This window comes from Megalobrama amblycephala, linkage group LG4 (assembly GCF_018812025.1).
Source record: "Megalobrama amblycephala isolate DHTTF-2021 linkage group LG4, ASM1881202v1, whole genome shotgun sequence".
NCBI lineage: Eukaryota > Metazoa > Chordata > Actinopteri > Cypriniformes > Xenocyprididae > Megalobrama > Megalobrama amblycephala.
This window is the reverse complement of record NC_063047.1, coordinates 40,790,310-40,817,155: the sequence shown is the minus strand read 5'-3', so window position 1 is coordinate 40,817,155 and position 26,846 is coordinate 40,790,310. Positions and strand designations below refer to the sequence as shown.

The window sequence follows — 26,846 nt, the reverse complement described above, 5'->3', positions numbered from 1 at the left end:
GGATGAGACAAAATGCCACAAGTTTTGTGGAACACAAGAGTAGATATATAATCTGTTTAAATTAAATGACATATGGAAAGTGTGATGGGATTAGACTGACTAAATTTCAATCATGACAACTCTATTGAGTAGTTTTGGCATGTTAATGAATGTGGGAATGTTAATTTGGTCTTGGTGGACTAGATCTTCTACGCACATTGTTGCTGCTGCAGAGCAAGTATAGACTTGCCACTGCCAATCATAGACTGTAAAAAAAGATGGCTGACGCGACGCCGCTTCCTTCCATTGTATTGAACTGAAGCCAAAATGGGCTGATGAATGGGCACTGACACGTTACGCAATACGTCAAAAAAAAAAAAGTTTGGAGCCTGGGTATGCGCAGAAAGAATCGTCAGTGGAGCCTGGAGGCGGAATCGCGATATCAAACTTCCGCCAAGACGACTGCATCATCATTCATGTTTTTTAAATAGACTATAAAAATTATACACAATTTAAAATTCTACCTATAAAATAATAGGCTATTCTGTTTCTAGAGCAATAATATTTTTGAAACAGCAAATTCAGCAGATAAACTCAATATAATATGCCACTAGAAACAACTCTAAATCGTCAGAAACGGTCCTGCCATTTTAAATCAAGTTCAACTAACGTTACAGGAGATCGATTGCTGTAATTAGAGTAAGCTATCATTAGTTTTGTCCTGCTAATTATTATTTTATACCCATAAAAATAATAAGTAACTGCCAGATAACGATCACCTGCTTTTTCCCGACATGGTTAACATTAGGTGTGTTATCTTAACTAATAACATTTATTAATTAGCTTATAACGCCCACATTTAATGTTACAGAAAAAAAGTTCAGTGATCCGTCAGATCCTGTAGGTCGGTTAGTACAGTTTACTGCTGAACAACTCATTTTGTTGGTGTTAAATAACAAAGAAATCGAAAATTAACAGTTAGTTAATACATCTTATCTTCAATCTCCCCTCGAAGCTCCAACAGTCCTCAGAGAAGCTGTCAATCAACTTCGAATCATGACGCCACGCCCCGTTTTTATAGCATCAAATTGCTAGCTAAAATCTAAATCATCACAAAAACGAACAATTGAATATATATCAGCGTGATAACAATTACCTTAAATGACCAAAACCATCTTTCAGAAAGTTTTATTTGAAGCAGAATTTATTTTTAAGTTTTCACTGAAGTCTCATTCGACTGCATTGAGAGGGCGGGGTTTATGACCTGTTCTGCATCCAGCCTCCAGGGGGCGATCAAAGAGCCCGCAGCTTCACTTTTCAGGACTTATGAGACACACCCGCTGCCAATAGATACACAGAAACGCTGCTGTGAGCATGTAAGTTATGCTGCTGCTGCATAAATAGACATAGATAAATCCCATAGCAGATCTAGACAGGTGGAGCTGGGGGAGGTGGAGGGTTTCAGAGGAACTCTGATAGCGTGCTGCAGGACTAGTATACAGCGAACACTGAACCAGACTATTTAAATGTTGAGCAAGCAATCTCACTGGCTGCAGAATAAGCAGAGGCCAATCGGCTTGTGCCATGAGGTAAAGATGCGATTGCTTACAGTTTGCCAGCACCATCTAGAGTTCCATGACTGAAATAGATATTCAAACAGCTTTTTTTAACCGACAATAATTGTTCAACTTCATTATCAAATATTATTTTTAATTACGAAGCTGAAAATCTGAAAATCTTAAAAATCTGCATGGGCATGAAAATTGGCATGACACTTCTGTAAAGGCCTATCCAAAATAAAAATTTTCGTAGCTCTTGTATGATCTTAGTTTGATCAAGAGCAAAATGCATCCACATATAACCAATGGACTTTTTAGGCAAAAATAAGCAATAACACTTTATTTTAGGGTCCAATTCTCACTATCAAAGGGATAGTTCACCCAAAAATGAAAATTTGATGTTTATCTGCGCATCCAAGATGTAGGTGACTTTGTTTCTTCAGTAAAACACAAATGATGATTTTAAACTCCAACTGTTGCGGTCTGTCAGTCGTATAATGCGTGTCAATGGGAACTCCGTCTATAAAAGTAAATAAAATGTGCATAGACAAATCCAAATTAAATCCTGCGGCTCATGACAGCACATTGATTGTCCTAAGACACGAAATAATCGGTTTGTGCGAGAAAACGAACAGTATTTTTATAATTTTTTTACCTTTAAAACACCACTATGTCCAACTGCGTTCAGCATTCGGTTAGTGAGGTCTGATCGGAACTGATCGCTCGCGCTTATACTTCAATGAGTGCGAGACATCACTTCCTTTATCAGAGTGTGATCAGACCTCACTAACCAGATGTTGAGGGCAGTTGGACATAGTGGTGTATTAGAGGTAAAAAATTATATAAATACTGTTCGTTTTCTTGCACAAACCGATTGTTTCGTGTCTTAGGACATCAATGTAATTTAATTTGGATTTGTCTTTGCAAGTTTTATTTACTCTTATAGATGGAGTTCCCATTGACACGCATTATACGACTGACAGACCGCAACAGTTAAAAATCATCATTTGTGTTCTACTGAAGAAACAAAGTCACCTACTGTACATCTTGGATGCCCTGGGGGTAAGCAGATAAACATCAAATTTTCATTTTTGGGTGAACTATCCCTTTAAGTAATTGCTTATTAGCATGCATATTACTAGGATATTGGCTGTTTATTAGTACTTATAAAGCACATATTAATGCCTTATTCTGCATGACCATATTCTACATCCCTTAATCCTACCCAATACCTAAACAACTACCTTACAAACTATTAACTCTTTCCCTGCCATTGACGGAATTTTCCGTCTTTCCATGTTTTCACTGTTATATGGTAGGGGGTGCTATTACACATCTTCTGAAAAAGTACTGAATCTCCTGATCAAAACACAGGCCAAGAAGAAGCAGAAACAATCGATAGCATATGTAAGCAGATGCGTATGTAAAATAATGCGATCATCAACATTAAATAGCATATAAATCAAAACTGCCTAACATTAGCGAATGAAATCTCGACCCAGGATGAGCTATAGGACTGTGCAAGCATTGGGGGTGCTAACTGAATTCAATCTACTCCATCTATGTTTTGATCATCGTTTTGAATCTGATCCAGACATAGTCTTTGACAAAAACCCAATTTTTCTCAGCTTTTGGCTCAAAATGTTGCTTTTTTTATGAAACTTACCCACACTTTAACTTACCCACACTTTAAATGTTGATTAAAGAAAAGAATGCATTAAGCTAGAATAAAACTTTTTTTTTGTTTCTTTGTTTTAAAAAAAAAAGGGTCTGTTCTTTCTTTCGACATATTGCATGCTCAGATATCCATAAAACAAAATATTCTGGGGGCCATGAAAGTTTTGTGAAAACAATAAAAAATGCTAGAACTGGCAACTTTTTTCAAAAACGCTGGAGGAGAAAGAGTTAATAATCAGTAATTAGGAGTTTATTGAGGCAAAAGTCATAGTTAATAGTGAGAATTGGACTCTAAACTAAAGTGAGATCAAATAAACAACCTACTTGGCCCTCATCAGGTCTTGGTCCTTCAGTGCAGAGCCTTGGAGGTAGATGACCCGTTGAGACCACAGCGGGATCTGCAGTATACGCCGCACCTGGATGTCCATCTCCGTGGGACAGAGTATCACCACATAATAATCCTAGACATTTGAGAAATTACTAAAATAGATTAGCATATTAGCAATACACAGATCAATAATAAGCACTCACATATACAGGTTTATGCATGTACCTGTAGTCTCGGGTGGGCATAGAACTCATTGAGGAAATCCATTAGCAAGTCTATTTTGAGTGAAGTGACACATAGAACCACATGTTTCTCTGTCTGAGCACGATGTCTGCTGTAGTTTCCACCTGACTTCTGCCTCTCCATCCAAAGATACGCCAACTCCTCAAACTGGTGTTGAAATGAGAGACAGAAAGTACTGTGTAAACGCAGTAAATTATTACCAGTACTTATTTTTTGATTGTGCTGTTCGTGACACCTGTAATGGCAGCACCACCAGAGCCACACAGATCATGATGACCACCAGTAGCTGAGAGGGCCAGATTTTGGGTGTGACGTCTCCATAACCAACAGTCGAGAAGGTGACGATGCAGAAATATAAAGAGTCAAAGAGGGTGAGACTCTTTCCTGCCCGCTCCAGGTGCTGAATCCCACAAGCCCTAAAGAGCATTACAAAACATTTCAGGAAACGATTTCAAAAATATAGATTACATCAAATAATTTTAGCATCAGGAGATTTTTAAAGTTTTATTAGAAAGACATTTCAAGGCTCTTTCCATGAATAGGATTCAGTTGAGCTGCTCAGTCATGATGTCAATTTGTAGGCTTGCCCAGAAGGCCATTTCACCATGGGCTCCCTCAGGAATTTCGAATGGGTTTTTAAAATAGCGGTTTTCTATTTGAGTAAAATAAGGTCTGTGGTTAGCATTATTTCAAGAGACTTTCTCAATTTTTTCTACAAAATAAATAACACAGAGTCATACCTCAAAAGGGAATTTTAAAACCACTGTGTGCTTTATAACATTCATTTAATTAAAAATATAAATTCATTAGGACTATAACAGCTGTCTGAACTCACATTCTGATGTAGTTGTAGTCCTTAGGTAAACACTTTATTCTGACATGTCCCTTTATATTGGTAAAGATATATGCAATTATATGCTAATTCAGAATACAAATAAAATGGGCTAATGGGGATAAAAATATGAGGTTAATTTATCAACTGTAACAGACATTTTGTTGAAAAGCAACAAATTTGACTTTCAATCATTTCCTTTGATTCATTAATGCTTACAGAGTGCAACAGTTGGGTTCCAAAATACCAATTACATTCTTTATAGAGAAAGTGTTTTTAACATAAAAAGTATGCTGTTCAAGATAGACTTATACACTTAAAAACATAATATATTGTAAAATTTTATTTACAATAAGGGTTTTTTAACATAAAAAATATACTGTTCAAGACAGACTTATATACTTAAAGGTGCAGTCCGTAAGATTTGCCTCTTTGTCGCCATCTCTGTTTGAAACCTGCAATTGCAGTTATATGCGGAATTATTATAGTTACGTGCGTTGTGTATCGGAACGGCTCCTCAGTGCGGATGAATCTAATATTTGCTGTCAGTCACCACATCGGTGTGGATACTGTGCTTCGGAAACACAGATTCTAAGTCTTGGAAGTATGACCAAAATAACAATTTTCACCAGAAAATTTCATCTGATCAAGTAACATGTCTGCCACTTTTGTTCTGACCAACTGAGGTAAAAAGCATTAGGCCTACAATAAATCGTGCTGCCAATTGTGATTAAATCTAACAATCGCTTAGCTCGGAAACCATGCAAATTATTATCACTGTTATACTTTATCCTCAAATTGTTAATGTTAACAACATCAGCATTACTATGACTGTGTATTTAGTGTGTGTTAGCGTTACCTGTAGATTTCAATTTCTGTAGCCACTCCCACCGCAGTCCGAAGTGTTTTGCTTTTGACTATGGGTGAATCTACAATCGTCACTGATGATTGTCATTTGGACCTTTCTGGATTACAATCCACCATCAAAAAAATAAGTTTAATTATTTCAGTTGCTGTGAGAAAAGGCTATAAATGATCCGCTACAAGCAGCATCCTCACAAGATATAGCTACTCGGACTCCTTCCTTTCTTTTTACAGACGTGACGTAATGACGCAAAGACGAACGGCTGCATGCTTGAATTTCCCACGAAAACCCACCAGTACTGCTCTTATTATAAAACATTATTACAAGCTTACCGTTGTGAATCAAGCTAAGGTAAGGAGATAGTTTTGAACACTGGCTGATTATGTACTTGCTCAAAAATTGATTTAGGATCATTTTTAACCAAAAAAAGTTACGGACTGCAGCTTTAAAAACATATATTGCAAAATGTTATTTACAATAAAATAACTGTTTTATTACTGTTCATTTATTTTAAAATGTAATTTATTATTATGATGGCAAAACCAAATTTTCAGTAGCCATTACTCCAGTCATCAGTGTCACATGATCCTTCAGAAATCATTCTAATATTATTAATGTTTAAAACAGTGCCTCTGCTTAGTATTTTTGTAGAAACTGTGATACATTGTTTTCGTGATTTTTTGGATTCTGTTTTTATATATATGTACGCATGTATAAATTGTATATATTTGACCATTTTGCAAAAAAACGTCTCGGGTTACGAGTGTAACCCCTGTTCCCTGAGTAAGGGAACGAGACGCTACGTCGGATGACGTGATGGGAACCTTCTGTCTTTTGTGTTCGTGAAGCACCTCTGTATCCAACCAATGAAAAGACGTGACGTCAGAGGCGGGTGACGTCACGGATCAGGAAGCTATAAAGCACACCTGAACACAAAGCACGCCAGCTTCTGTAAAATGTCTGAAGCAAGCGCACCAGGTATGCAGGAGATACGGCCACGCGACGTAGCGTCTCGTTCCCTTACTCAGGGAACAGGGGTTACACTCGTAACCCGAGACGTTCCCTTTCGTGGGAACTATCGACGCTACGTCGGATGACGTGATGGGAACGCAATCCCAACTACGCCGTGTCTCCAAGTGCCTGGCTGCTATCTTGTAGCACCCTGGCCCCCGGAGTGATGTTAAGGTGAAGATTGTAAAATCTGATAAAAGTGTGCTGGGATGACCATCCAGCCGCACCACAAATGTCGTCCATAGAGACACCAGATAGGAGAGCTCTGGACGCGGCCATACCTCTCGTGGAGTGAGCACGCACCATCAGAGGACACGGGCACCCCACCGTCTCATACGCAAGTGAGATGGCCTCGACCACCCACTTGCTCATCCGCTGTTTAGATGCTGGGCCCCCCCTCTTAGGGGACCCGTAACATACAAACGATTGTTCTGTTTTCCTCCACAGGGCAGCTCTGTGGACATAAGCATCTAATGCTTTTACAGGGCAAAGCAGATTCTTCCTTTCCTGATCCAAACTCGCAAAAGGAGGCGGGCAGAAAGCCTCCAGTACGATGGGACCTGGGACCCTCGTTGGAACCTTTGGAACATAGCCAGGCCTGGTATGCAAAAAGGCTTTCACCATACCTGGCGCAAACTCAAGGCAAGATGGAGCGACTGACAGCGCTTGTAAATCACCGATTCTCTTCAGGGAAGAGACAGCCAGAAGAAAGATGGTTTTGAGTGTCAAGAACTTATCTGACACCTCCTCTATCGGCTCGAAGGGAGCCTCAGCCAGCCCTTGGAGCACAATAGCGAGGTCCCAGGTCGGGGTCTTCGTGCGCACCACAGGTCTCAACCTGAGTGCACCACGGAGGAAGCGTACTACTAGGGGGTCTCGACCCAGCGAGGAGCCCCCTACAGGGATATGATGAGCCGAAATAGCGGCCACATATACTTTCAGCGTGGAAGGGGTTAAACCTTCCGAGAACTTTTCCTGAAGGAACTGAAGCACGTCAGAGACAGAAGAATGGACCGGGTCCAAATTATGCTGTTCACACCACATAGAGAACAGTTTCCATTTATATAAGTACAACTTCCTCGTGGAGGGAGCTCTGGAGTGAAGGATGGTCTCCACAACCTCGGTTGAGAGACCAGTTCCTATGAGCCTTGCCCCCTCAGGGGCCAGGCCCACAGTTTCCACATTTCTGGGCGGGGATGGAGAATCGTGCCGCCCGCTTGAGACAGGAGATCCTGCCTGAGAGGAAGCTCTAAGGGAGAGCCGTGAAGTAGAGACATTATGTCCGAAAACCATACTCTGGTCGGCCAGTAAGGGGCCACCAATATTAGGTCGACCTTCTCCTGGCGAACCTTCTCCAGAACTCCCGGGAGCATTGAGACTGGGGGGAACGCATACAGACGCAGCCTCGGCCACGTCTGTAGCATGGCATCCAGCCCTAGAGGTGCTGGGTGCTGAAGTGAATACCACAGAGGGCACTGAGCTGACTCCTCTGTGGCAAATAGATCGACTTGAGCTCGACCGAAAGTTTTCCATATCAACTCCACCACCTCGGTGTGGAGTTTCCATTCCCCCGGTCTCGCGCCCTGCCTCGACAGGGCGTCCGCTCCCACATTCAACCGCCCGGGGATATAAGCTGCTCTCAGCGAGAGGAGCTTTCCCTGGGACCAGAGGAGGATGCGACTGGCCAATTTTGATAATAGGCGAGACCGCAAGCCCCCCTGATGGTTGATGTACGAGACCACCGCAGTGTTGTCCGTACGGACCAACACATGGTGATCTCTCAGGTCTGGGAGGAAGTGTTTCAGTGCAAGAAACACCGCCATCATCTCCAGCCGATTTATGTGCCAGGAGAGCTGATGGTCCTCCCAAAGACCCTGCGCCGAGCGACCACTCATGATCGCCCCCCAGCCCGTGAGGGAAGCATCTGTCGTAAGCATTACACGACGACCAGAAGTCCCCAGCACGGGTCCCTGGGTTAGAAACCAAGGCTTCTTCCACATGACCAGAGCACGAAGGCATCGCCGCGTGACTTTGATCATGCGAAAAGGATTTCCCCTCGGGGAAAACCCCTTGGTCCTGAGCCACCACTGTAAGGGTCTCATGTGCAGGAGGCCAAAAGTAATGACGTTGGACGCAGCTGCCATCAGACCCAACAGTCTCTGAAACTGTTTTACAGTGAGTGACTGGCCTAATTTCACCCCTTTCACGGCCCCGAGAATGGAACTCACACGAGCAGGGGACAACTGCGCCTGCATTCGTGGTGGAATCCCAGATTACACCTAAGTAGTTTGCAACCTGACTCGGGACCAGCACACTCTTTTTGGCGTTGAGCCTCAGCCCAAGCCTTTTCATGTGCGACAGAACAACATCTCGATGTTGAACTGCCAATTGTTCTGTTTGAGCTAGTATCAACCAATCGTCGATATAGTTCAGCACGCGGATGCCCTGGAGTCTCAGCGGAGCCAGCGCTGCATCCACGCACTTCGTGAACGTGCGGGGTGAGAGGGATAGGCCGAACGGAAGAACCCTGTATTGGTAAGCTTCGCCCCCGAAAGCAAACCTGAGGAACTTCCTGTGTGAAGGATGGATGGATACATGAAAGTATGCGTCTTTCAGATCTATCGCTACAAACCAGTCCTCGGACCTGATCTGAGGGATGATCTGTCTGAGTGTAAGCATTTTGAACTTCAACTTCCTTACTGATCGATTTAACACACGTAAATCTATGATCGGACGCAACCCTCCATCCTTCTTCGGAACAATGAAGTAGCGGCTGTAAAAGCCCGACATTTTGCTGGGAGGGGAAACCCTTTCTATAGCCCCTTTTTGCAAAAGCGTCGTTACTTCTTGCTCCATTACCAGAGACTGCTCTGGGGTTACCACCGTAGGAAGCACCCCATTGAAACTTGGGCGGTCGTGAACCGAACTGAATTCTGTAGCCCTGTTCTACCATGAGCAGCACCCACTTCGAAACATTCGGGAGATTTTTCCACTCTTCCAAATATTCTACTAAGGGAACCAGTCTCTCGAGACTGGTCTCTGGTGTTTTTTGAGCACTTGGCTCGTCCATCTGACGCGGCGCACCGGCAGACAGGCGAATCACGTGCTGGCCGACCCTCCTCGGAGGATCGGCAGAGACCGCTGTGCCCTGACGCACGCTGGGTGGCAGGGTTGACAGGACGGTCCCCTGAGGGCACCGGGAGGGACCCGATATCCGAATCCCCCCGGAGGGGGCTGCCCTCGAGAGATCCTGCACTATAAAGGTCAGGACCTCTTCTTTGAAGCCTTCCGGGAGATAATGACGGTCCTCAGATCCGTCCTACCTCCGGAAGGCTTCGCCTGTGCCGCCCGCACCGGCCCCCCAGATCTTTGTGGGGGAGCACGGGAGGCGACACTGGCTTTTTGTTGCACCCTGTGTGCTGAGGAGCTGGCTGTCGGCCGAGGCTGCTCCCGCCCAGCAGCCTCGGGGGATGAGAGCGGCGGGGAATAATTTTAGAGAATGCCGCTGTCTGCTTTCGTGTCTCCTGAAACCTGTCGACGACAGTTGACACTGCGTCGCCGAACAGGCCATCAGGAGACAGCGGCGCGTCCATGAGAACATTTTTATCTCTCTCCTTGATGTCTGAGAGGTTGAGCCAGAGATGCCTCTCCGTGGCCACCAGGGCTGCCATAGAGCGGCCGATGGATTTGGCCGTCTCCTTGGTGGCCCGGAGAGCTAAATCTGTTGCCTTTCTGAGCTCATGAATAGCCTCAAAGGACGCTTCCCCAGTGTCATCAATTTCCCCCAGCAGGTCGGCTTGGTATGCCTGTAAGATAGACATAGTGTGAAGGCATGCCGCCGCCTGACCTGCCGCCGAATAAGCCTTGCCCACCAAGCTGGAAGTTGTCTTTAGGGGCTTGGTGGGCAGCGTCGGGGTCTTAAGGGACAATGTGGACTCGGGTGAGAGATGGCTCGCGAGCGTCTCCTCGACCCGAGGCATCGCCCCATAGCCGTGACGTTTCAGCCCAACTATATTGCTATATAGTGATGTCTGCGGGCTGTATAGTCTGTATTGTACTGGCCGCTTCCACGACCTCGACACCTCGGTGTGGAGGTCGGGAAAAAACGGCAGACCCCGGCGCTGAGGTAGTGACCGCGCGGGAAGAAACCTTTCATCAAGCTTACTTTTTGGTTTATTTTCAGCTTTCTCCGCGGGCCAGTCGATTTTTAACTTTTCTACTGCCCTGGTCACTACCTCTAATAGCTCCTCATAAGCAGGGGATGAGGATGGCGGTTCCTCATCGACGCTCTCCACATCAACCTCCTCGGAGGAAGATATGTTAAGCATCGGTGCCTCTCTTCGGGGGGAAGAAACCGCTACGCGTGCTTCCGCCACCAAAGGAGAGACACTGGGTCTAGCAGGTAAGGGAAGCGATAGGGCAGCGCCCGTCTCTTCCCCCTCTGCTAGATCCATCTGTGAACCCCACGAGTGCAGCCTTCGCTGTGCCTCGGCAGCAGCGGGACCAGACCCGCGGGGAACACTCGCCTCGGCGCCCTCCTCAAAGAGCGCCCGGCGAGATCGCAGCACTCTGAGGGTGAGCCGATCGCAGTGTACACGGCTCCCTCGAGAGCCGCCTGTGCATGCTCAACCCCCAGGCATTTCACACACATGTCGTGTGAATCTCCTGTCACTATGTAGCGTGGACAAGGAGGAGTACACTTTTTAAACTGTTGCTGCTTTTCCGCCATAATGCTTTTTGTCTTATTTTTGTGCTTGAAACTCTTGTCCTCGGACGAAGAGATCACTGTGTGATATATATATATATATATATATATATATATCAGACAGACAACAATAAATAAGACAGACAAGATACAGAGAGCGCTTGCTGAAGACAACAGAAGCTGGCGTGCTTTGTGTTCAGGTGTGCTTTATAGCTTCCTGATCCGTGACGTCACCCGCCTCTGACGTCACGTCTTTTCATTGGTTGGATACAGAGGTGCTTCACGAACACAAAAGACAGAAGGTTCCCATCACGTCATCCGACGTAGCGTCGATAGTTCCCACGAAAGGGAACTAATATTTTCATCTATCTTCATTTTTATTAAAAGATTACAAAAGATGTTCATTTCACAGCCTTGTACCTTTGTCTTTTCCTTTTGCTTTAAAACAAAGTTTGTGATATTGTGATTCATCTCAGAGCTGGGTTGGTGGCTTACATCTCTTTACTAAGGATTCTTTGTAAATCCCTACAGAGAAAATGAATGGGAAAATACTTGCAGAACCCAGACTGCTGAAAAAGGGGGAGCCGTGACTGTTTTGCTCTATTAAATACTCAGTAGATTTTGTTCTATATTCCTAAAAAATGGTAGCGTCTTGATTTGACACTATGGGAAAAGAGTTAATTTGGATTAACTGATGTACATTATTGATCTGGATGGTTAATACATATGAGAGTGACTGTTTCAGATCTGCAGCATTAGATACAAGCCTGCAAAAGGCTAAAGCCCCATCAGGGATATCAGAGATCAAAGAGCTTTACCCAGTGAAGACCAGACAGAGAAGTGTACAGATCAGAATGAGGACCTGGTTGAACATGGCAGAGTGTGTGCGCTGAATGGCACGATGGAGATCATTCTAGAAAAGAACAGAGATACAGTAAGTGAAAGAGATCTCTTCTGTCAGAGAATAAGGCATGACAAGAATACAAGAATAACACACACAATGAAAGCGACGTGAGGCATAAAAAAAAAAAAGACCGCCCATTTATGTTCCTGATTTAAAAAGAACTTAATAACCTCAGTTATCTTCCTTTTACAATTATGGTCTAGTTCTAGTTCTCCTTAATAAATGTATACTGTAAAAAAATTTCATTGTTTTTTTACATTTTTTCTTTTGTCAAATCAACTTAGATAATTTTACTTTTTACTTTTTTAAGTTAAACAAACAATTCTTATTTACAGTGTACTGCTCAGCTATATATGAGATATAGGCCTACATGTATGTTAAAGGGATAGTTCACCCAAAAATGACAATTCTGTTATCATTTACTCACTTTTAAGTTGTTCCAAACCTGTACATGTTTCATTCTTCTGCTGAACACAAAAGATATTTTGAAGAATTATGGTAACCAATCAGTTGATGGACCATATTGACTTCCATAGTATTTTTTATTTTTTTTTCATTACTATGGAAGTCAATGGAGGCCATCAACTGTTTGGTTACCCATATTCTTCAAAATATCTTCTTTTGTGTTCAGCAGAAGAAAGAAATTCATACAGGTTTGGAACAAATTGAGGGTGAGTAAATGATGACAGAATTTTCATTTTGGGTGATCCTTAATTATCATCTCTCTAGGAAAATATATAGGAAAGTATGGGGGCAAAACAGAGAAATCTTCATGACATTGTCACATTTTAGTGACTGTTAACATTCTTATTTACCAATATCTTTGCTAAAAGCATTTGTAAAAGGACATTCCCCCTGCCAGGTTTTCTCTGGCCATTTGACCCGACCATCTGGCAGGGAAGGGAACGCTGGCACACTCTCAGATTTTGCTCATTGATGATGCATTTTCATTTGTCAAGTGCATAATGAAGTAAACCTTTCCAGCACAGCAATATCATCAAACAACTTCGATGTTATTCTACTAAGACACCCAATATGATTTCTCATAGGCATGTAAAATACACTACACAGCTGCACAGGCTACTTACAATCATATTCTCCAGCGCTGATTTGGCAAGCCAACAATTAAGAAACACAGGAACAAAAATGTTTCTAAGCGGAGGCCAAAAGATCTACAAAAATAAATGAATAAATCAATTATAATAGAAAAGCTGTGTTCCACTCCATAGCTTTTACATCTGTAATGCCATTAACATAAAAAAATTAAACAACATATAATTTGCTCACAATTACTGCAGGTCAAAAAATGGCTATTTGTTACTTGGTTACATTTCAGTAATAATCATTCCTTCTCATGATTGACTTTCTGGTATTAATGGCTACTTATAAAATTAGACTCAGTCACAACAATATAACAGTACTCAACAATTACTGTACTATCAACAATAATTGTTTGACGGCAGCAACTGGATGCATGCTTCTTTGTCCACCAGAATCTTCATCACTTACTGTAATTATAAATGGCACTGTATTGATCATCTCAATGATGAAGGAGATTTGGAAAATCTGCTCCCAAATGTTCCCCTAGAAATTAAATAAATATAAGTTACACTGCAGAAGCATTAAAAAGTACAAAAATGCACATTTTAAAAAAATCACAACTCTAAAAAACGGCATGCATCCTAACTGACATCCACTGCATATCTGTCATAAACAGTATATGACACTGGAATTAGTGTATCCCAAATTATAGTGTAATAATAATAGTATGTCAAATGAAACTTGTATTGTAAATACTGTAGTTTGTGGCTTGACTTGAAAGTCTATGTATGAGGATTTCAAAGTATGTATATAAAAGTATAAATGTGTGTAAAACAGTTTCTTATATCCCTCTATTGTGTGCAAAGACAACTTTAGGCCAGACATCTATTGACTTCCCAGAAAAGTGTATACTGCCTAAGCAAGGTATAAGTGGGCAAATTGGGGTGCTGCCTTTAATTACAACAAATATTACATTCAGCTCCCAACAACAGATTTTATCTTGATAAATCAAAGAAGAAACAGAAAAACAATATAGAGATGTTTTGTTTTTCTGTTGAAAGAGAGGAACACTTCCCATTACAGGGAAACTGAAGAATCAAAGGGACCCTTTAGCAACCCAAGAGAAGCTGAAATGGTCCGATTCAATTTAGATCAGTGGTTAGAAAGCTCACAAGGGCAGAATAATAATGGCAATAATCTTACCTTGTAGCTGAGATACACCAGGAGCATTGCTTGCAAGAAGCTAATTAAGGCCACTGTCACCTGTGGTGCAGGAAACATAATCATCATTTTGATTCGCAGAGTATCAATATCAGTGTATAATGAGATTGTAGGAAATAACTCCTATCAGAGTCTGAGTACCATCAGAGTGAGAGATGCAATTAGTAGTCATAAAGAAATGTGAACAGTGATGTACACTCTTAAAAATAAAGGGTACTCAATGCAAAACCCTCCTGGGGTCTGTCCTGTGCACCCATAGAACTGTCTGTCAAAAGAAGATTTAAACAGACAGACAAGACCACTGAGAGGGTAATTGGGGCACTGCTTTTCACTGTTTATATCACTCTGTTAGTCTGTGTTCCAGTCAGTAGAGGTGAGTATTTTTCATTTGTATGCAGGCTATTATGCCAATTAAAGGGATAGTTCACCCAAAAATGAAAAGTTGATGTTTATCTGCTTACCCCCAGAGCATCCAAGATGTAGGTGACTTTGTTTCTTCAGTAGAACACAAATGATGATTTTTAACTCCAACCGTTGTGGTCTGTCAGTCGTATAATGCGTGTCAATGGGAACTCCGTCTATAAGAGTAAATAAAACTTGCATAGTCAAATCCAAATTAAACCCTGCGGCTCGTGACGACACATTGATGTCCTAAGACACGAAACGATCGGTTTGTGCGAGAAAACGAACAGTATTTATATAATTGTTTACCTCTAAAACACCACTATGTCCAACTGCGTTCAGCATCCGGTTAGTGAGGTGAAAAAACACGCTCTGATGACGGAACTGATCGCTCGCGCTTTGCTTCAATGAGTGCGAGACATCACTTCCGTTGTCAGAGCGCGATCAGACCTCACTAACCGGATGTGGAGAGCAGTTGGACATAGTGGTGTTTTAGAGGTAAAAAAATATATAAATACTGTTCGGTCTCTCGCACAAACCGATCGTTTCGTGTCTTAGGACATCAGTGTGTTGTCACGAGCCGCAGGGTTTCATTTGGATTTGTCTGTGCATGTTTTTTTGACTCTTATAGATGGTGTTAAAATTTCAATGCATTATTTGACTGACAGACTGCAACGGTGGGAGTTAAAAATCATAATTTGTGTTCTACTGAAGAAACAAAGTCACCTACATCTTGGATGCCCTGGGGGTAAGCAGATAAACATCAAATTTTCATTTTTGGGTGAACTATCCCTTTAATGGTGAGAAGACAAAGTCTTTATTAGAGAGTCATTAATTCACTCAACCGATTCGTTCAAAGCACACTGATTCATTAAGGAGCCAAACAAGAGACTGAATGTGTTTGAATTACTTAACCAATTAGTCCAAATGCAACACAAGTGACTATGAGTGAGTCATTTGAGTCATTCACTCAAATGATTAATTCAAAGCACCTGATTCATTCAGGAATTAAACAAGTTACTGTTTTTATATATGTATTATTGAATCATTCACTCAAACAATGCTTTCGAAAACAATGATTCAATCAGGAATTAAACATCTCTACAGTTGCTTCGGCTTAATTTGGAACTATTTTGTTGGAGAAGCAAAAACAGATTAAGAACCTGACAATATTGTGTCTAAAATGTAACTCAATATTAACTTTTTGTTTATCGAACTGATGTATAAAAGCAATATCACCCTCACAGTTGTACAGGTCTGAGGTAGAAAAAAAATCCAAAATTCAAATCCAAAAATCTATAAAAGATTTGTTGTACAATGTAAAAATATTCTTTAAAGTCACATGTTCACAACATTTTTTTTGGTTTCTAAATGGAAGCTTTATTTTTAAGAGTGTAGTTTAGTTTAAAATCTCAATCTACCTGTATTGCCCATACAGGAACTCTCCTATTCACCCAAAATATTAACTCCCTTCAAGAAATACAGCACAAGAAACACAAACAGATGAGTAAATGAAGAAGAACAAGCACACTTTAATTAGTTAAGTTTATTTGTGATCTGTCATAATATCTAAGGTCAAACAGGTCTCACCAGTTTATTTGCGTGGGATCTGTGGTCAGGTTTGTTGTGTAGTTTGCACAGGCTTTGCTGCAAAGGGCATCTGTGATGTTTGTGCAGTGTTTCCTAAAATCATGATAACAGGCAGTTAGTACACAACAGACATAAAAGTGAAAGACATCAGGGTTGAAAAGCTGAGGGATCATGCCTGCTGGCTCTGACATAAATGACAGCATGAGATGGACTCTCTCTTATTTGATTGCTGCTAGTAGGGCCAGCAATGCATGCACACAAGTGCCCACAGCTCTCACTTTCTGTCACTTACTAACACACACACTGTGCCTCATTGTCTCTTAATATTTTTGTTGCTTGTACTGAGAATGACTCTTGGGGACACTTCAGACTGAGGAGTCTGGGTTGATCCTGAGAGCAATTTAAGCGGTGCTTTTGAGATGTACGGCAAAGTGTTTTGTTTTGTTGTTGTTTCATGGAAGAGTTGAAGAAAATCATTATAAAGCTGTTAGTTCAGGTCCTCTAAGATGACTGGACATGCAGTGTTCAAAGACTGCTGATATTTTGTGTGACATTTAGTTGTTTACCATTCTGCTGTACTGTGTTAACAATGTTCCACGGTATGTGAATGGAAACGGAGTTTTCTTATTTCCCATTGAACAAAGTGTTTTTTCTCACTCCAGGATCACACAGAGTGGGTTCTCTTTCAAATGATCGCTTGGTATCTCACTATAGGAAATGCCTCAAGCGTTATAGACTATGGAAGCACCAATTACACAACGTCTGTCTGAAGGGCGGACCAATCACAGCTCATGAGAGCCATTGCCACTCCCATTGTGCCGGGACCTGCTGTCACAAGCGAATGGGCAGATATTTCACACCCACCCGAAATGGGTCAATCTTTGGGTCTGGCCCGTGAGGAGTCATTTGAATGCACTCAGTCTTCCCCAGGAAGTTATAAACACTATCTTACATGGCGTGTGTTTGAGGACTGGTGCACTCGTAATGGAGTTATTCCTTTTCAGTGTGCGGTGAGTGATATACTGATATACTAATGGTCAATGGTAGGGTGTTTTCTAATATTAAAGTTTATCTGGCTGCTATTTCAGCTTACAGTGTAGGTTTCAAAGGAGCTTTGGTGGGACAACATCCTCTTATATGCTGTTTTATGAAGGGAGTGAAGCATTGGAGATTAGGGCTGCACAATATTCGGTTGTTAAGTCACGCTGCAGTGCTTTCGGGTCCAAACAGATCTCATATCACAAGAAAACCACAAATGGTGCTAATATACACACACGATGTGGTGTAATACTTCCAAAAAATTATAATCATAACCTTTATCTCCATACCAAAATCCCAGATGGCCAGACAGTGATTCATCTTTTATAAATCGTTAAAATATTAATGTCTGTGACGCTGTGAGCACAGAGACTGTTGTGTAGACTGTAAGTATTTTAAATGTTTAATATGAATAAATAGCGCTCATAAACGGCCGTGGAGATACTATTCTCAGGTGAAACGAGTGGACCCAGAAACGGCGTTCCTTACGTCACGATTTATCGCAAATTTTATTGCACGTGATTTGGCAAAGGCTGCGATTATTTTATGCGCAGCTTGTCAGAGCTGTACGGCTCTGTGATCAGTAGTAAATGCTGAAAGCCAGAGGGTGCTCTTGCACAGAAACTCTGCCATAGAAGCTGATAACACGCGTCATTCCAGGAAATCCCTATGGCCATCATACCATTGCTATAGCTGAATAAACAGAAGATTGGAACTCTTTGATTGATTAAACATGACTAATAAACACACGACTGCCTTATTCTGTGTAAAAAGCCACGTCATCTCACAGAAGGATGCTTAACTGTCGTTATGAAGTGAGTTTGGAGTAAAAACATGTTATTAATTGTTGTCTTTTGTTGGACAAGATGTTAATAAATGGTTCTCATGTCTGGAAAGATGTTTGACGCGTGTTGCTTTTTCAAATGTACATTTATAAGCGACTCAAACTGCTTTCAGATGGATTAGCATTTGGAGCCATACTTCATTGACAAGCTGCGCATAGAAAAATCTTTCTAAATATAAAAGATGGATGTCACTGCACCTTCTATGGCTTGTGCCGTTCTTGAAGTTGGCTCTTTGGAGAAAGGAGAGGTTATCTTTCATTCTTGCCAGGTCTGTTCAGTCGCTTCGGAAAGCATGCATATGGGAGTCGCATTCTCATAGTGAGATACAGAGCGAGTGTCTGAAAGAGAATGTTAGGTTACTTGCATAACCCCAGTTCTCTGAGAACAGAACAAGGTATCTCACCAAGCTTCCCTACTCAAAAACACGGGGGAAGAGCATGCTTAGAATGCCGTTTCGGGGTTCACAGCGGCATATATAGGAAGGGGGTGAGCTCCTTGTCATGAGCTGTGATTGGTCCGCCTTTTAGACAGATTAATTGGTGCTTCTATATTCTATCACACCCATAGTGAGATAATTCGCTCTGTTCTCAGAGAACCGGGGTTATGCAAGTAACCTAACGTTTTCTCTTACCAGTAAGGAGGACACATGAAGTGGAGCTAGAACAGGCTGGATAAAAGTAATATCACTCAAGCAAGTGGTGTCGTGTGATACGACAGTTTGTTGTTGAAAAAATCATTCCCACTTTATATTAGGTGTCTTTAACTACTATGTACTAGCATTTAAATTAATCATTTGATACAATGCACTTAATGGGCCCTATTTTAACGATCTGAAACGCAAGTGTCAAAGCGCGAAGCGCAAGTAACTTTGTGGGCGGGTCTCGGCGCTGTTGCTATTTTCCCGGCGGGATAAATGGCTCTTGCGCCCGGCGCAAATCTAAAATGGGTTGGTCTGAAGTAGCTTCATTATTCATAGGTGTGGTTTGGGCGTAACGTGAAATAAACCAATCAGAGTGTCATCTCCCATTCCCTTTAAGAGCGAGATGCGCTCGCGCCATGGCGGATTGCTATTTACATGGCGTACACGCGATGAGTCAGTTAATATATATGTGTGTGTGTGTGTATTGGCACGATTGTTCAATTAATAAGCCAATTTCGTTCATCATTATAAGTAGTAAAAGGCTGAATTGAAAATAGGTAGCCTAATTCTAATACACGCAATGACTATTCATCATTACATTTTTTTATTTATGTACACAATAATATTCTTTTACACTGTAATCCTTTTGTTTTTAATATTTGGCATGTTTGTGTGATGCGCATCCCTGTGTGTAATAAGCAAAGTCAACGCGCACTGTGGACGCGCCCAGAGGCGCAGTTTCTACCAACGCGCTCTAACAAAAAAATATTGCGCCATTGACTTTAGACCAGGTTTGAGTTGGTCTATGGCGCAGTCTATTTTCAGCTCCTTAAAATAGCAATGCGCAGGCAATGCGCCTGAACACACCTCCTTTTTTGCGCTGAACCGCCCAGGGAGCGCAAGTTCATTCACTAGTTTAGCGACGTGCTTCTGTGGAGGGAAAAGCGCGCTTTGCGCGGGTGCAAAATAGGAATGACACATGCGTCGGTGTACAAAGTCAATTGCGCTGGGTGCAAGATAGGGCCCATAGTGTGTATACATGTTTTTACATTGTACTTGTATTTCAAAAAATGCCTGCATGAAATTACATCTATAATTACACTGAATGTTAACCCACCCTTAAACCTACCAATACTACCAAACATGTCCCTAACCATACCCGTATTCCACCTCAGTAGCAGAAAAAGTGTTTGCAGTACAATATGAACACAATAAATACACTGTACTTATTTTTGGATGCAAGTAAACACCTAATAAAGTGTGACCAAAAATCTATTTCAAATAGATGCTTAATACTTTCTATTCATCAGAGAATCCTGAAAAAAATGTATCAAGGTTTCCACAAAAATATTAAGAAGCACAACTTTTTTTAACACCGATAACGAAAATAAATGTTTCTTGAGCACCAAATCAGCATATCAGAATGATTTCTGATGAATCATGTGACACTGAAGACTGGATTTATGACATCATAGGAATAAATTATATTTTAAAATATATTAAAATAGAAAACAGTTATTTTAAATTATTTGTACAACATTTTTGATCAAACAAATGCAGCCTTGGTGAGCATAAGAGACTCCTTTCAAAAACATTAAAAAAAAAATCATCAAACATTTGAATGGTAGTGTGCATGAAGGTGAGTAAATGATGACAGAATTTTCATATTTGGATGATTTATCCCTTTAAGTAGTTCATGTTTACTCACCGTGCACATGCGACCTGGTTAGCTGGATCATCTAGTGAGACTCTGATTATATAGAGGAGGCATGTTAACAACTTCAAGGAGAGGTTGAAGAGACGTATTCTGAGACCTGCAATACAGTAAATTATGAAATGGAGCTTCATACAATATAAAACACATCTGGAAAATGTATTAGAAAAGTCAGCAGTCTGGCAAACCTGCAAACTTACAGTACCATCATAAATCCAAACAAACAGTTAAAACAATGTCACCTTCTCTGTTAGGATGATTTAGCTTGTGATAGTACAAGTAAAAGACAAATATATGGAGGCCTTGAACATGTACACGTATAGTGATATCGAAATCCATAAAAATTGTTTATGCTTGCAGTAATGGATTTTGCCTTGTTGGTTTCTCAGTGGCTGTCAGTGGCTCAAAGGGTCAAAAGATTTTACTTACTTGACCTTTGGTTTTTGATGAAAAAGAGCTTCAACCTCTCCTTGAATGTGTTTTCATTTACATAAAATTCCACTTGAACCCTGTGGAAAGAGAATAAAATGATGTTTAATACAATTCTTTAAATTCATTGTTTACATACACCCAAAAATATTTGAACACTTAATCACATTCAAGACATTCACACATTTTTAAGTGCCCAAAATCATCTTTATATGATATGATTTATTATGATTAAAATTCTAAATAATTTTAATTAATGACATATTTATTATGTCTCTGCATTGTGCAAAATACACAAAGTAATCCCACAATGCACTGCTGAAAACTTCAAGCAGCTAAAACTGTCTATTGGGTAAGTAACTTCTTTTAATCTCCAGATCCATCTTTAAGATGTATGTGAGCGTTTCAAATCTATCAGGACATCTGACAGGAAACATTAGCAACAGTGACGCTTCAAATGAACTCTCAGTAGATGTCATCCTCTGCCATCCGTGAATGATTCACTAAGCAGTATTTCAGTCTCTATATGCTTGAATTTCTATATATTTTCATCTAATTGCAGCAACCATCATGACCCAAAATCCAGCATCTCTGAATCTAGCCCAAACAATGCTTCATGAAATCTGCAGTGTCACCACCCACACAATGCTGTAAAATTTGATTGATCACATTTATTCTCATCATCACTAATAAGATGCTTTGGAGTGAAAACTCAAAATCAAATGAAAAGTAAAATATTTTCTTATAAAAAATAAAGCCTAATATCAGGACACACACACACACACACACACACACAAAATCATTTTATTTACTGCAATACAGCAATACAAACATTCTGTCCAGATACACTGATACTTTTTAATTGAAACCAACATTAAGTAATGAGTTTTTTCTTTTCTTTTCTTTTCTTTTCTTTTCTTTTCTTTTCTTTTCTTTTCTTTTCTTTTCTTTTCTTTTCTTTTCTTTTTTCAATTACAGTAGGCTGCTAGGAATTGCAATGTGTGCTTACTGGTGGAATATATGACTTAGGTGTCCATCATTTTGTTTTCTTCCATCATCCAACCACACCTTTAAACCAAAACCCCTCTTTTTGACACATTAGCAGACTCAATGCCAGGAATCCCAAACACACAAAATCACAGCATCTGAATATGCCTACTTCCCTACTATGTTTACAATGCAAAACACATGAACAATTCCCACTCCTTCTAAAGAGATACTGAAATGTGCATCCCATGAAGCCACTATACACATGCATATTTATAGAACATACTTTATGGTCAAGAAGTAAGATCATCATCAAGTGCTATACATTTGACACTACATGATTTCAGAAGCAGCTAATGATTCACAGCAGATAGCGCTTCTCCTTGCTGGTACGCTCACAGATGTCACAGAGACATACAGTTTCCGAGGACACCAACCTGTATTTCAGTGATATCTGTCAGGTATAGAGATATTTTATGCATGGTCTGAAATACGCATACACACATTGGGTTTTACAGGGACTTTCCACAGACATAATGATTTTTATACTGTACAAACTGTATATTCTACCCCCTAACCCTTCTCCTAAACACAACACTCACAGTAAACTTTTTGCATTTTTACACTTTCAAAAAATATAATTTAGTATGATTTATATACCGGAAACTGTCCTTACAATATTGCCATCTATGTAGGGATGGCAATATTATAGTATCCCCCCACCCACCCACCCACCACACACACACACACACACACACACACACACACACACACACACACACAGGTTTCCATGTTTTATGGGGACATTCCATAGATGTAAAGGTTTTTACACTGTACAAACTGTCCTGTACAAACTTTAATAATCACAAAAATAATTTCAAAATGCAATTTTTTATGCAAAACTCAATTTATTTCTTTTAATTTTGGGACAAAATAGGATCTAGAAATGTCTTTGTTTAAAATGTTTAGCTTTCTATTCACCCGTTTGTATTTCTCAATATATTTATTCTAATTAAACCCACATTTATGGGTGATAAGACATATTATATCATAAAGCTTGAATAATACATGATTTTCACAGTTACACTTTCATCTGAAATCACTGTGGTATGCATTCACTATGGGGATCATTATCTGAAGTATGTTTGCTATTTGTGGTGTCACAGGCATAATACTAATGGTAGGCTGGAGCTTCCCAAAGCCCTTTATATCTGTCGAGGGCATGACATGATGTATATTGCAGGCAGTAATTATGAGCACCATATTCAGCAGAGAAAGAGAGAGATATGCTAGAAAACAGCCATTGTTTCCTGCTTCCCCTTCTCTGTCTCCATGGTGATGCCTTTAAAACAGGCTCTGGTGACACATACAGTATATGGTAGATATTTACTAAGCTGAGGGCTGTTTTGTGTCAAAGGCTAAAAAAAAATTACATAAAATGTTGACCATTGTGACAAATTTGCAAAAACCAAACAATACCAGCTTCTTGAAATAGAAGGCTGAATTTCACTTACAGATTGTGTATGGGTGTGTGCATCGGCGATTTGCACCCACATATATGTATGAGCACACAAGCACAGACCAACAGAAACCTGCTCACACACACATTCCAAACTTGTTCGCAAGTCTTCACTGTGCCAGAAATAATTGCTCTGCCTGACTGTCAAACTGTTTCTCACATTAGAAAGGACTGAAATTATAATTGCAGGGAAATCCATAACACTTCGTGCCAACATGGAACAATAGGGCTGGTCAATAATAGCTGAACTGTCAGTAATTTAGTCTCTGTAAAAATCTTTATTCTTTTGATTTGAGCAGCCCCAAATATACCTTCGCTCCACCCACGTACACTAGCTCTCCAACAGACAGATACTCTATTTATAGTGCAAGAAGCATAAATATTGAAGACTCAGAGCCTGTGTGCTCATGTCAGCCTACTTTACAGAGCATTACAAGTGAACAAACGTTAAAAGTTAGAATGTGGACATTCACATCACTGTGTAAAGCAAGTATTTTCTTAGCATGGGAGTAACAAAATGAAAACATTTTTTGAAGGAAGACACACAACAGCAGTAAGTGTAGAAACTGAACATCAACTGTTCTCCTCTTAGTTAGATGATATAGATGCGCAATATACTTCATAATGTTCTCTGAGTGCTTGTTGTTCTCATTTATGGGTGTTATAAGTGTAAGTTAAACACAGAATGCCTCACAGAAGACTTGTTTTAGTATCTTGGGGAGTTTTGCCTTCTTACTTTCACCACTGGCTTGATTGCTGGGGATTGTAAGGTTCTCGGTCTGGAATTCTCATGGATGAGAACCATGCTGGTAGAACGCGTGTAGTGACGTCGCCACTTAGATTGGTCATTTGTCTGTTACCTGGCTACCAGTTTCTCTGTAGATGTTCAAGTGCACTATTTGAGCGACGTAAACAAGTTAATAATAAAATTAAAATATCCATAATGTGGTAGCTATTTACATCTTATACCATTTGTAAACTCTTGCATTACCAAGGCAACGACTGACGCATTTGTATTACACTTCAAAAAGCTCTGTTATCAGCCCACCACAGTGGAAAATGAAACCATATCCGTACCGGCTGGGCCGGATCGACATAGAATGGAACAGTTAAACAGCGAGAAGGTTTTGGCTTGATTGTGGAAAAGCGGCTACTATGAGTCAGGGGTTAACATCCCTTTTGATTCCACAACATAATACAATATATATTACCACAGAAATAAGGATACAGAATTTGATGTCATGAAAAATGTGGTACTCACGCTCGAAGACTGACATAACTTTCAGAGGCCGAAGATGTGTTGTGTGACAAATGTGCTTTAAAAGAGCACCTGTGCCCTCGTTTGAACATCCTCCTCTTGATGGTTCAAAGAACACACACAACTCACTCGAGAATTTTCAGCATGTCCACATTCAGCAAGTAAATATAGAGAAAACTGAAAGCCATTTGAGTCAGGAAGCCAAAAACTAGACAGCAATGTGACGTTTGCAGCCTACTAACCACAATCAAGGCACACAGTTGCACAACATCCGCCACCTCAGAAATTTATTTCACCAGGGCAGCTAGTCAGGTATAGGTCCTATTCTGCTCTAGTATTCATTACTGCGACTCCTGTTATTTCACTGTCCTCACACTCAAATGGTGGAATCAACTTCCCCTTACAGGTTAACCTTGTAAACATATGCAATAATAGTCTGAATTTTTTTTTCTTTTTTTAACCCTTTCGCACGTAAGTTTTAAATATTCTGGCTGACCCCCCAGCGTGAGTTTTTTGAAGCGACCGTTATTTAGAACCATAGACTGTAAAAAAATATGGACGTAGTGTCCGTGACGTCACCCATAGAGTTCTGAACAGCAGTTTTGACGCGTAAATGAGGCCGCGGCCATCTTAGCTGCGCGTCACCGCACGTCACTCCCGGATAACTGAAAATGGGCAAAGAGGCGGGGAGGTGGTTTGAGCTGATGTGACTGGTTGCTGAAACCACGCCCGCCTAGCTCGACGTGACCATGTTAGCAGCAAAGGAGCTATCTATCTATCTTAGATACGATCTAAAATATTAATGAAGATAAGTTTTATCATCAGAACGCTCTAAAGGTTTACTGTCAATCTACGGTGTTTCTTTAAGATATAGATGCTCCAACACCAGTAGTGTTGGGTGTGCAAATAACAACATGGAAAATCAAAATGGGACTTCATACCTTTATAATGAAATAGAGATCGCGAGATGAAACCGATCTGTGGCACTTGGGTAAAATATGAGTGTCCATTGCAAAACAAAAAAACATTTCACATTTCTTCTGAATGATCTGCTCTCTGTCATCGTTCTTCAAGAAAGGATGCAATCTGAGCAGCCTTTATGTTGTAAAACTGTATACGATCGTATCTAACAAACAAATGTGCCTGTGTCCAAAGTATATTTTTTTCAAAATAGTGCAGCAGTTTTAGTTATAATATCCAAGCAGTGCTGTCAGAGTTGTATATCCTCCTGGTATTGTCATTGTAGTAAATCTCACAATCAAAACTTTCAGCCAATGCCACGATCCAACAACGTGTGTTCTGTTTCTTCCGCATGCATGCACATCTACACAGACACACATCAGTCTCGAATATTATGCAGCAAGCCATATTTTATAATTGTATAAAATAATAGAGAAAAAAAAGCACAAAAACGGCTGAGATGCCAAATTCAGCGGCAGCTGAGGTAACATGATGGCTCACAGACAGCAACGCAATCTACCTGTCACTCAAGTGACCACGCCCTTAATTATGCAGAACTTTAAGGCTTAATATAATTTAAATGGATAAGTTATAAAAAAATTCACCCCCCTCAGAGTTGTCACGAAGGGCAAAAATAGCAGTATAGACCAAAACCACAATTTGAACCAACTTGTAAACATGTTTTTTTCTGCTATAAACTTGGCCAATTTAACATGGGACTCTATGAGATTCTGCTCTCTTTTGGAGCCTGTCCCTAGCGGCCAGTCGATGAATCGCAGTTTAAGTTACTTCCGTATTGGCTTCACGAGAGAAAGGGGGAGGTTGCTGCTTGTTTAGAACGTATCACTTTATGGTTTCCAAGGTGACGCGTCATTGCTTGTTATGTGACACACCGCAGCACTGTATGAATGCTAATCTGCTTTCATTTAATTTTTCCTTTGTTATTCAAAATATTCACAAATTTGTTGACTATAGCATGAAATATCTAATATTCCGATTGACAAATATGTGCAAGTGGATGTGTTTTGCAGTTTAAACACCTTTATAACGATCATGTTAGTTGAGCCATATGCGCGATGGGCGCCGCCATGTTAGTTTG

The 26,846-nt window shown here is 40.7% G+C and overlaps 1 protein-coding gene across 17 annotated transcripts in view; it reads right to left on the bottom strand.

The window, feature by feature from the left end:
• Positions 1–26,846, bottom strand: part of kcnt1b (potassium sodium-activated channel subfamily T member 1b) — a 105,193-nt gene that overhangs the window by 27,714 nt on the left and 50,633 nt on the right. For 15 of the 17 annotated variants that reach the window (XM_048189314.1, XM_048189311.1, XM_048189315.1 and 12 more), the window contains 11 exons: positions 21,024–21,103; positions 20,589–20,694; positions 16,358–16,450; positions 16,189–16,237; positions 14,348–14,407; positions 13,613–13,687; positions 13,192–13,275; positions 12,018–12,112; positions 4,022–4,202; positions 3,769–3,933; positions 3,540–3,676 (listed from right to left, as the gene is read on the bottom strand). In XM_048189314.1, coding sequence (XP_048045271.1) covers positions 3,540–3,676; positions 3,769–3,933; positions 4,022–4,202; positions 12,018–12,112; positions 13,192–13,275; positions 13,613–13,687; positions 14,348–14,407; positions 16,189–16,237; positions 16,358–16,450; positions 20,589–20,694; positions 21,024–21,103 — 1,125 coding nt within the window. Of the gene's footprint in view, positions 1–3,539; positions 3,677–3,768; positions 3,934–4,021; positions 4,203–12,017; positions 12,113–13,191; positions 13,276–13,612; positions 13,688–14,347; positions 14,408–16,188; positions 16,238–16,357; positions 16,451–20,588; positions 20,695–21,023; positions 21,104–24,790; positions 25,055–26,846 lie in introns of those variants that run through there. The other 2 variants (XM_048189327.1, XM_048189329.1) reach the window with 2 other exon arrangements.